This window comes from Ahaetulla prasina, chromosome 1 (assembly GCF_028640845.1).
Source record: "Ahaetulla prasina isolate Xishuangbanna chromosome 1, ASM2864084v1, whole genome shotgun sequence".
NCBI classification, from domain to species: domain Eukaryota; kingdom Metazoa; phylum Chordata; class Lepidosauria; order Squamata; family Colubridae; genus Ahaetulla; species Ahaetulla prasina.
Genome location: NC_080539.1, coordinates 274,924,112 through 274,936,209, shown reverse-complemented (window position 1 = coordinate 274,936,209; position 12,098 = coordinate 274,924,112). Strand labels below are relative to the sequence as shown.

The following is a 12,098-nucleotide window of genomic DNA, read 5'->3' as shown; positions in this document are numbered from 1 at the left end:
CCGGGTGCGCTTCAAGGTTTTGGTAATGATCTTCAAAGCGCTCCATGGCATAGGGCCGGGTTACTTACGGGACCGTCTACTGCCACCGAATGCCTCCCACCGGCCCGTGCGCTCTCACAGGGAGGGACTCCTCAGGGTGCCGTCGGCCAGGCAGTGCCGACTGGCGACACCCAGGGGAAGGGCCTTTTCTGTGGGGGCTCCCACCCTCTGGAACGAGCTCCCCCCAGGACCGTCAACTTCCCGACCTTCGGACCTTCCGCCGCGAGCTTAAGACACACTTATTCATTTGCGCAGGGCTGGACTAGATTTTTAAGTTTTTTAAATTTTTAAATGCTTAAATTTTAGATTTGGTTTTAAACTGGGTTTTATTATTTATATGTCTATTTTAATTATTTGGCCGATATAATAAGTTTTTTAGATGAATGTTTTACTTTGTATATTTATGTGTTTTTATATGGCTGTACACCTGAGTCCCTAGGGAGATAGGGCGGTATAAAAATATGAATAAATAAATAAATAAATAAATAAATAAATAAATAAATAAATAAATAAATAAATAAATAAATAAAAGACCGGGTCCCTGAGGATTTTACTCTGCTACCATAGCTGATTTTAGGCAGTTGTGCTCATCTTTATTTCTTTGGACCATTCACTGTCCAAAGACGCATCTGTGATCATGTGGCCAGCATGAGGTCATGAAGCGCTGTTACCCTCCCAAAGTGGTACATATTTATCTAGTTGCATTTGCGTGCTTTCAAACTGCTAGGTTGGCAGGAGTTGGGGTGACAACAGGAAATCATCCCATCATGTGGCGCTTGAGTCTCGAACCTGGGCTGTCGACTTTCCTGCCAACAAGCCCAGTGTCTTAACCACTATGTCATGGTGCCACCCCCATTAATGTTAATGCTCCCACATTCTTTTAATAAACATGAATACAAGGCCCATAGGTTGGAGTTTGAAGATTTGGGGTGGCTTTGCATGTATTTCTGTCACTAGTTAGTTAACTCCAAAGAGAAAGAATTTGCATCTAACTGGAAGAGAAATATCATTACTGAGATTTCCTTAGCAATACATCTTTTTGCAAATCTTCATGGGACTGGTTATTCAAAGACCAAACATTCAGATCTGAACAAGTATCCTAGTTTAGACGGCAACAACATGTTTCTTGTAAAGCACATGAAAAAGATTAAAAAAGAACCCAATTTTTATTAAGAACATTTTTGCAGACATTAAATTGAAATTAGTATGAAAAATGTCTGTAATATAATCTTTCTTTCCTACTTCCACATGATCCCACCATTGTTCTATTTATTTATTTTAGTTCTACCACTAGTATAATTTTAATAATGTAGAGTCTCAAATAATTTGCTAGGGACTCTTCTTAAAAGATAGTGAAATCAATCTGCCATCAATCTGCTGTCACAGTTGACTAATTGTTATATCTGAACATAAGGACAGTTATTTCATCAGGCAAAGTCATCCTACGGATTTTTAAAAACATTGTATTAAGTGTAATTATTCTGTGGTGTATGAATCATCTTTCTATCAGGAGTAGTCATTTTGGTCACAGTGGCAGATCTGGTTTTATCATCAGAATGTTATTGGTCTTAGTCATTGTCATAAGTAGCAACTCTCCTGAGGTAAATTATCATCGTCTTCTTCTGTTTTCAACATTCCAACATGAGTATCTTAGGGCAAGGGCCTCAACCCCTGGCTGCAGTCTACTACTGAGCCGTGGGCTATTTGAAATTGGGCCATGTGAGTGGTTGGCCAGAGTGCACATGCAGGCCCACACATGCAACTCAACTTGCGTGAGAGTTGGGCTGACATGCCAGCCTGCCTCTTGTGCAAGTTGAACTGCAAATGTGTGCAGCAGCCTCCCATTTGTAGAAGAGCTGTGTGTGCACATGGTCTGCTGTTTGAGCGGCCGAGTTCCCCTCTCTCCCTTGCTGGACTGCCAAGCTGCAAAGGTTGGGGATTGCTGCCTTAGATACCTTTGTCACTGAGGCAAAGATCATAAAACCAAATCATGTATGGGGTTCTAAAAATATTAAGAGGAGGGCCATTCTTCAAGAGGCCTCTCTTGAATTTACGTATACTGTATTAGACAACTATTATCCCATATATGCTTTCCCTTTGGAAAAAGACAGGAAAAAAATATTTTCCAGATCGAAGACAGTCAGGATTCAGACCTAGGCATAAGACTAAAATTGCAATGGTCCTCCTCATGGATCATTGGTGGTAAGGAATAGTGTAGATTACAGTATTTTTTGAAACAGCTATTCTTGCTGGAATAGTCTTGATCAAACAGCTATTCTTGCTGGAATTGTGCTGATCATAGTATCCTTTGAAAAGTTAAGAGTCAGGGGAGTTGCAAGCATCATTTTATGGTGGATTTGCTCATCGTCAAAGGTTTCGGTTAATTGTTGTGAGGGGAGAGTTGGAGTTACGCCTTCTATTATTAGGGTTAGGGTTTCAGCTGGTGCATAGTGCAATGCTCCATATGTCTACTGGGCAATCTCATTGTTGCCCTATAATACGACTGTTGTGGGGACCCACATTGTGTGATTTCTAGGCCCAAGTGAAGGTGCTGAAGCTCTATATGACTCAGGAGATGAATTTCTTTGGGACCTGTAGAAATTCTGTCCACTCAATCAGCTCAACTCCTTGATTTAACACATTTAGTACCAAGTTTGTATGAGTACTAATACTGAAACTTACACAAAATAACTTTTAATCAGCGTACTTCTTGAAATGAAATTTTAAGTTTTGGATGTTTTTTTCTTTCTTTCTATTTCTTCTGTGTTGGCGAGTACATTTGCAAAAGCACGTTGTTCAAATTAAAAAGGGGAAGGTGGAAGAAGAAACATCTAACATCTAAATCTATTCCAAGATTTGAACTGCATGGTTAAATCCAACTGGAAACAGAGAATTGGATTATTTCCTGCTTTCATCATTTTTTAAAAGCAAGAGTAGTAGCAAATTATAGTGTAAAATCACAACACGAGTGTTTCAGTGTTAGATTTCCTTTTAATGCAAATACTTCAGCAACATCCTGGAAAATAGTACTAGACACTTGTTCTCTGCGCCTGTTGATACATATAATGTATTCATCCATCAATATAATGCAGCTTGTCAGTACTGAGTGCTGGAAATTTTACATACCAAGCCTATCAGCTGCTTGACATGATGCATGCAAACAGCTCCTGCTGAAGGACCACAGCAGGCATTGAAAGAGAGCTGGCTGAAAACAAGACTGCTCTAAGTGGGGAAAAAAAAGACTAAAATCTGTGGAAAGAAGGCATTTGCCTGCATGTGTTTTACAACAGCCTACTTTAACAATTTGCTTAGTCCCCCACCCCTGCACCCCAGCAGCATTTGCAAAAAAAAAAAGAGACTGAAATTCTTTTGCCTTGAACAGGTGGGTGGGGTGGAGTAAAATCCTAGACTGCATTTCCTGAAGGAGCAGGATAATTAACAGACAAAATATGCAGTAGTTAAAATTGAACATGGAGGGTCATTTGCTAAATGGCACTGAGGCTTCCTACCATTAGCATGAGCTGCAATGAGCTGTCATTCATAGGAGCGCATTATGCTACCTCTCCTTCCAGTGAACAGTGATCAAAGAGCAGAGATTCGTTCCAATTTCTTTTCTTCTCCCTCTCTCCCTCTCCCTCCCTCCCTCCCTCTCTCTCTCTCAAGTGCAGCATCTGGAACTTTGGCTCTGTTTGCTGCCACACAGCTCAGCTTTCTGCTGGCCAAGCCAAGCAACTGTACTTTCCGACTGCTCTCCAATTCATTCACCAGAATGAACACACTTGTATCAAGAATTTTGTATTCAGGTCCTGAAGGTCCCTGGGCAGGAACGATCTTCTCTCGGGTGACTGGAAAGGGCAAGCGGCAGAGCTTTTCTTTCACCTCCAAAGAGGTTGCAAAACTGGGTCAAAATGACCAGGCCGCATCCCTCTAATCTCATCTCTCTAAGGCAGTTGATTTGCCAAGCCTTACTCGGTTATGCAATAAAAATGACATCTTAGGAGGGGAAACATTACAATGGCTTTTTTGTGAATGGAGACAAAGAATTGACATGCCTCCAAAGAGGGCAGCAGACACACATGAGGGACGTGGGAGGAGACCATGTGGCGGAGCTCTTTCTGAACACAAACTATACTGAATTCATTACTGTTAACAATGGGCGACAAAGAAACAGCATTATATTTTTTCAGGTCACATCTATTTTACATGATAAGAAAAAGGAATAAAGTTAACCATCCAACTCATGTTACTTTGCCACTAATTATGGCATATATTTACATCTATAAAATGGGAGAGATTTTTGGACATGATTTAATGCCCCTTTATTGTGCAGATTCCTTTATCTCTGTTCTACATTTGAATTTCAAAAATGCTTTGGACTTCAAAGCATCTTTAAAGGAAAAAAAAAACAGAAGCAAAGAAAACCGCTAATTACAGCCTGTGTTATTTTCTAGAATACTTCTTTGCAATGCAGATTCTTGAAAAGTAGGTATTCATTAAAATACTTATTGATATTAATCAATAGTTCTTCATGGAGCCCTCTGTTTCACAGGCATTCTGTGCCACGTACGTTTCCATTATTCTGAAGCAATGCCACAGCAATTTAACACTGTAATAGCATAATTCTGAGTATATTTACTCAGGAATGAGATCTATTGTGTTGAGTGGTGTTTATTCCTTTGTAAACATGAATGGGACAGCTATCTATGCCAGATACTAGTGAATATATAAAACTGATCAAGGTTTATGTCTTGTTCTGCTTCGCTCAGTTCAAAGCATATATTCTTTTCTTTAAAAAATATCCCAATCTCTCATTTCCACTACTAATGTACTTACTAGGTGGTGCTCAATGGCAGATACTGCCAATTATTATTTTGTCTCATATCTAACTATAATAAAGACAAAACAGAATTACAATGAAATAGAATAAAATTAAATGCACTACTAAAACATATTGATAAAAAGATATAACTGGCACCCAATCAAATTAAAACAAATACCCTTACAACTGATAAAACCATTTTGAATAACATAATTTCAATAGGAGACAATATTTGCTGGAATAAAAACATTTGCTTTTCAATGGTAGAGTATTGGAAAGATTGTGGAATCCTTGGTGCTCTCTGAGCTTAGTTCTTTGCTTGCAAATATTTTATCATCTAAGTCAGGGGTCTCCAACCTTGGTCCCTTTAAGACTTGTGGACTTCAACTCCCAGAGTTCCTCAGTCAGCAAAGCTGGCTGAGGGACTCTGGGAGTTGAAGTCCACAAGTCTTAAAGAGACCAAGGTTGGAGACCCCTGATCTAAGTAATATCATCAATGTGAGTGAGTATGTTTTACTCCCTGTTTATATACACTAGCTCTGCTACTTTTGCTATTTCTCCCAGACACATCCTCCTGAGCAGCCTACACCCAGATAAGCAGGGATTAACATCAGACAAACAATTAAACAGTAAACAACAGCCTAATCAAGGAACTACCAAGGAGAAAGCAACATCTCCACCAACATCGGCAGGGCAAGCTATATAAAAACAGGGAATAAACCCCACACTTCTTAGCATTGATGATGTTGCCTAGTTGGTTTAATGAAATGTCTGCAAGCAAACAATCAAGCTCAGGGAGCAACAATTATTCCACAGTTCAATTCTGAACTACGATCGCCTTTAAATACCACACCCAAACTTCTGTATGCACTCCTATACCATGCCAACTGTCAAATCTTGTGGATTGTTCCCTCCTGGCCATCCTTACTTGAGTAATTGAATAGCTGTGTTATTCTGCTGTTTTATTCTATTTTCAATTTTCTGATGATCGTCTAATTATGCATTAATAGTAGGGATGCCAATGTGTGCCTTGCCGTACTTAGCAAAATAGGTTAATCTAAGGTTTGAGCAGCTAATGCGATGTGTCAAATACTTTCCTTAGCTTAATTACTCTTTTTTAATCTAACCTCTTGGCTACAGTGTCTCTTCCCTGAAATGTAGCTGCACTCTATTAATACCTTCTGATATAACATTCATCTTCCAAAGAGGGTTTCACATTTCTAAAATATAATGAAAAGCTGAAGTAGACACCTTACATCACTGAAGCATACTACCAAAGAAATACATTTTATAGATAGTCCAGTTCAGTAAATTACAATTCATACGGGGAAAAAAGACAAAATTTCTTAGGAAAAAGACTGCAGGAGAAGTAAAATTTAAATGTGGCTAGGAAAATGGTTTGGAAAAGTACAAGGGAGTGAAACTCTAAAGTTATAGATCTTTACAATGAACAATCTTTAACAATGATAAATTCTTCCAAATCGGGGCCTGCTTAGCAGTTGACTATCTATTCCATTCATCCAATGTGATTGCATTAAACTGGATTTGCATATATATTGTTGGTATATAGAGCACATTCTTCTAAAAATATATTGCCAAAACAATATTCTAGAAATAGCTGCAAATTGTCCATGTATTTCCAGGACCTGTTGGGATTTTGAAACTGAAAATTGCTCATACTACAATTATGAAACAAAGGTAAGAAATAATATATGGCATTTCAGTTTTGGAATAGGATGTCAAACCAGAGTACTATATAACTGATTTGCATCCTAAGTTATCTTGGTAAAACTCTGGTATATATTTAGAACATTAGTAAATATATATTTTGGGTCAAAAGTTTAAAATGTGTTAAATTAAATGGATGATCTGTGGCATTGGATAATTTGGTAAGACTTGATAGTAACAAATAATATAATCATTGGATTATTGTAATAAATTATTTCAGGAACTTAATGTGACATCACTAGCACCTCTTCCTCCGTTTTTCTTCCTGATCACAATAATTTGAGACAAAGGCTGCATTACAAAATAGTGGCTTTTCCAAAGTAATGCAGTGAGCATCATAGCTGATACTAAATGTGAACCTCCCCTCCTAATTCAAGACCTTAATGCAGGGGTACTATTCAGCAGGTTCTGACAGGTTCTGGAGAACCAGTAGTGGAAATTTTGAGTAGTTTGGAGAACCGGCAAATACCACATTTGGCTGGCCCCAGGAGTGGGGGGAGAATGGGGATTTTGCAATATCCTTCCCCTGGAGTGGGATGGGAATGAGATTTTGCAGTATCCTTCTCCTGGAGTGGTGAGGGAATGGAGATTTTGCAGTATCCTTCCCCTGCCATGCCCACCAAGCTACACCCACAGAACCGGTAGTAAAAAAATTGAATTCCACCATTGCCTTAATGCCATAACACTATACAACACTGCCTCTTTATTATAGCAGAAATCCTTCTAGCCTAATATTCCATTCTAGCCACCTAGATTCCTCCAAAGTTCCCAAACAGAGGCCAAAGATAACAGCCCTTTTTCTACTATTGCTTCTTAGGAAAAGACATTTCTTCCAATCATGACTAAAATTTAGTAGTGGACTTGTCTTCCATATGCCTGTTCTTTTAGAAACCACTTCAGCTAGAGCCCTTAACACATTGTGAGTAGCCAATCCAAGTGAAGTGCCTTCTATGTCCTTTGGAATCTATTGTCATGTCTCTGGGTAAGACTGAATTATTCCTTAGGAGAGAAAAAAGTCCTTCCATTTACCTACTGTATACCAGCCAAGTTTATTTTAACATTCAGAAAACACAAAACTAAAGATGCACATGCGTAAAACTCAGGCAATATTTGCTTAATAATCTTACTCACCCAAAATTTTACTAGGAAGAAGGCATTCTGGGGTCCTTTTCCAAACAGTTCCTTCAAGCCTCCCTTCTTTTCAGGGAATTTGTCATAAATCTGACGAATGTCCACTGACTCCAGCAATGGATCGCTATAAGAGTGGTTGGCGTGTCCAATGTGCACAAAGAGGTGTTTGTTATACTGCAAAGGAAAAATATATTTATAATTAAAATATATTTGTAAAAGTTAGATGAACATAAAAGATATTTCTTCCTAAAAGGAAGATAGCCAGTATAGTATTACATATGCAATGCAACAGAAATCAATCTGAGCTAGATAACCTTTAGTTTGATACAGTATAGTACTTAACTACTAAATAACCCTCATTTAAATAAACAGAACAGAATAGAATACTTTATTGGCCAGGTGTGTTTGGACTTGTCTCCAGTGCATAAGCATTCAGTGTACATACAAACAACGAAGTATATCATCATAAGATACCAATGGAGAAGGTAGTAGAAAAGATTAGAAGGATAATAGCCTTTACATGGGTAAATATCCTTAGACATAAGACAGCACTGTGGCAATTAGGTGTTCATGAGTGATGGCACAAGGGAAAAAAGTGTCTTTGTGTCTAGTTGTTTTGGCATGCAATGCTCTATAGTGTCATTCAGAGGAGAGGAGTTTAAACAGTTTATGTTCAGGATGTGATGGGTCTGTCAACATTTTCTCAGCTCTCTTTCTGATCCATGCAGTATAAAGTGTAACCAATGAATAAAACCAATTTATTAATGTGTATCTATAGTCAGCATTATCAGTTTTTTATTTCAGAATCAAGAGTAGCATTTTATGACATCTAAATTCAACTTAAACAATTGCAAACTAGTTCCCCCTTTTTTTCCACCATTTGAATTTCCCCCTCCAAATACAAACCAAAAAGAATCTTTCTTTCCTAATAGTCAAAATCACACTATTGCCAAGCACAAGTAGAAAACTTTTTCTATCTTCTAGATCAGAGAGCTAGAGAAAGGGTATTTCTGTTTTAAAGGACAAAGTATATAGGTCAGAAAAGTAAACAAATGAATGGGAGAAGCTAACGCACGAATGAACAAATGCATGAATGAATGAATGCTTATGAGCAAAAGCTTTTGAAAGGGCAGGCTTAACTTGCATACCGATCAGTTACACAAGAATTACAGTAATTATCATCCTATTCGGTAACTCCAAGTAATTACCATACAGCGTCTGTGCAAATATAGGACAACTACAGAAGCAACAAGCTTACTAAGCTCTTTAAAGCTCACTTCAAAACGATATATGTAAAAGACTTATAATATGTACCATGATGTACCTTTTTAGTAAAAATAATGCAGTTCCAAATTTAGGTTTCATATTTCTTGTTTCCAAACACTCATATTGAAATATCCTTAGGGATGCTAGCTGGATTACTTCTCAGGCTTCCTTCTACGGTCTCTTTAGAATTCTGGATTAAGATGCTACATTAAGCACACTTCAAGAACTTCAGACTGGTTGGATGTTGAACCAACACAGGATTATTAAGTTGCATGCATACTGTTTATCAGTTCTAAAAAAATCACTAGGAATTTATTTTAACATTTTTGTTTTGGCTTATACAGAATCCCCCATGGATAAAATAGAGGCTAACAAAAATATTTACACAGTGTTTCAAAGAAGGAAGAGGTTGATTCACATATTATCTGAGAATCTTTTCAGCCTATGGGGGAAATCTTATTTATTTATTGCATTTAGATTCCCCCCTTTCTTCTATCAAAAACAAAGTGGTTATATTACAAAGTATGTTATGTTATGTTATTTTGATTTATAAACCATGTTAAACCATATAATTTACATTGGTTTAGCATGTTATCTGAACTCCACAATTCTTATTCTCTCCCTCCCCCCTTGTCACTCACACAAGTAAATTAATCAATTAACTAATGCGAAGGTGGTCTTTGGTCCTACCGATCTTCTGATACCTGCGGAAGACGACCGTATGAATTTATAAAAATTACCAGTTGTAGATTGGTAGTGAATATTCCACACATGGTCACCATCACTTAGCAAGTCTCATGTAATCTGATACATCTGAACCCAGAATTTATTGGTTCAGTTTCTACTCTTAGTAGTTCTACTTCTAGAAATAATAGCTCCTTTAAGAACCCACAGCTGTGTTACAACCTGTTCTGTCCCCCCCCAAACCACAATCAATTAGAAACACAAACTGACTAGATGTGCCAGCAATTTATTCTTGCCAAGTCCTCTTATCTATCAGAGCGACTGCAGTCCGAGCTGGAACAATCCCAAAGTTCAGAAGGAAACGAAACAGAATCCAGGAGCCAAAGTACAGCCAACGTTTTCAATTGTTTGTTTGCCACAAGAACTATAGGGCAGCCCCTCCTGCTTTTATATCCTTTGGAGTGTGGCTCCATGACTCAGCACTCTCTATGCCTGCCCCACCCTTTCTTTTGATGTTGCCGTCTCTCCTGTCTGCAATATCGGGGGTCCAGCCACGACTGATTGTCAGCAGCTGGGTCTTGAGGCGTGGCCTGAGACGGAGGAGATGCAGGAGACAGAAGCCTCATCATCTCCTCCACCCGGCCTGCCTCTGGGACTTGGAGCGAAGCCAGAGAAGGAGGGAACATGTATGTTAGCAGATTCCAAAGCAGTTTTGGAATCAGAGATCCAGTAGATCAGAGGAATTCACACATCCCAGGTCTTAGGCTGGTTACTTCTGCTTTTAAGTCCATGAAAATCAGTTTCGAAAAACATAATTCAGAAACTAAAAGGATTTGTTACAGAAGGCAGTGCAATTTAAGTTGAAGACAGTTGTAAAGCTATTACAGTTGTTTGCAGATCTTTCTGAAAATACCAGATGCTGCTGTAGCAGCAGGAAAAAAAATCCAGTATGTTTTTAAAGGAACAGATGGTATGGCCTCATCTGACAATATCCTTAGAACATAAATGTTTTATTTTGACATTACATGAATGATTATTTTCTTCTTATGTTACTGTAAATGCTATACTCTACCGAATGTCTTATTCCTTTACTTATGAATGTTTCTAATAGACAATAAATAGAACTTGGAGGCAACTGCTGATATGCTTCAAAAATCACTGACATGGTTGAGAACAGCCTAGAACATGGGTGTCAAACTTGCCATGTCACGTTGCCGTCACGTGATATTTCACAACATTTTTCCCATTCATGGAGCTGGAGTTGGTGGGGCCTGTGCATGGCACATCCAGCCTGCAGGTCACCAGTTTGACACCCTTGGCCTAGAACCATGATGGCAAACCTATGGCATGCATGCCAGAGGTGGCACACAGAGCCCTCTCTGTGGGCATGCATGCCATCACCAGCTGCTCTTCTGGTTCTGGTGCGTGCCGGCCAGCTGATCTTTGCGCATGCCTGGAAACCTGAAGACTAGCTGGCCGGTGCACATGCACGTGCCAGAAGCCAGAAGACCAGGTGGGCGACATGCACACGCACATTCTGGTTTGGGCACTAGAAGATCTGCATGTGCTAACAAGCAGATATAAGCTGGGAAATTTGAAAAAGGGAGTAGACCAGCAAAAATACTCCTTGCTTCTTTGCGGGAGGGGGTCTTTCCTGCTGCCTTGAAAGAGGCGGTGGTGAGACCTCTCCTCAAGAAGCCTTCCCTGGACCCAGCTGTTTTAGGAAATTACCGTCCAGTCTCCAATCTTCGCTTTACTGCGAAGGTTGTAGAGAGTGCGGTGGCATGTCAGCTACCCCAGTACCTGGATGAAACTGTCTATCTAGACCCGTTCCAGTCCGGCTTTCGGCCCGGATACAATACGGAGACGGCTTTGATCACGTTGGTGGATCAGGGAGGCCAGGGATAGGGATTACTCCTCTGCCCTGATCCTATTAGACCTCTCAGCGGCTTTCAATACTATCGACCATGGTATCCTGCTGCGCCGGTTGGAGGGTTTGGGAGTGGGAGGCACCGTTTATCGGTGGTTCTCCTCCTACCTCTCTGACCGGACGCAGACGGTGTTGACAGGGGGGCAGAGATCGACCCCGAGGCGCCTCATGTGTGGGGTGCCGCAGGGATCGATTCTCTCGCCTCTCCTGTTCAACATCTATATGAAGCCACTGGGTGAGATCATCAGTGGCTTTGGGGCGAGGTACCAACTGTACGCTGATGACACGCAGCTGTACTTTTCCACCCCAGGCCACCCCAGCGAAGCTATCGAAGTACTGTCCCGGTGTTTGGAAGCCATACGGGTCTGGATGGGGAGGAACAGGCTCAAGCTTAATCCCTCCAAGACGGAGTGGCTGTGGATGCCGGCACCCCGGTACAGTCAGACTGCACTGGCTGCCTGTTGTCTTCCGGGTGCGCTTCAAGGTATTGGTGACTACCTT

The 12,098-nt window shown here is 40.0% G+C and overlaps 1 protein-coding gene across 11 annotated transcripts in view; it reads right to left on the bottom strand.

Annotated features, from left to right (window-relative positions):
• TEAD1 (TEA domain transcription factor 1) overlaps positions 1 to 12,098 on the bottom strand; it is a 245,365-nt gene that overhangs the window by 20,909 nt on the left and 212,358 nt on the right. For all 11 annotated transcript variants that reach the window (XM_058160221.1, XM_058160196.1, XM_058160257.1 and 8 more), the window contains one exon: positions 7,718 to 7,891. In XM_058160221.1, coding sequence (XP_058016204.1) covers positions 7,718 to 7,891 — 174 coding nt within the window. The remainder of the gene's footprint in view (positions 1 to 7,717; positions 7,892 to 12,098) is intronic.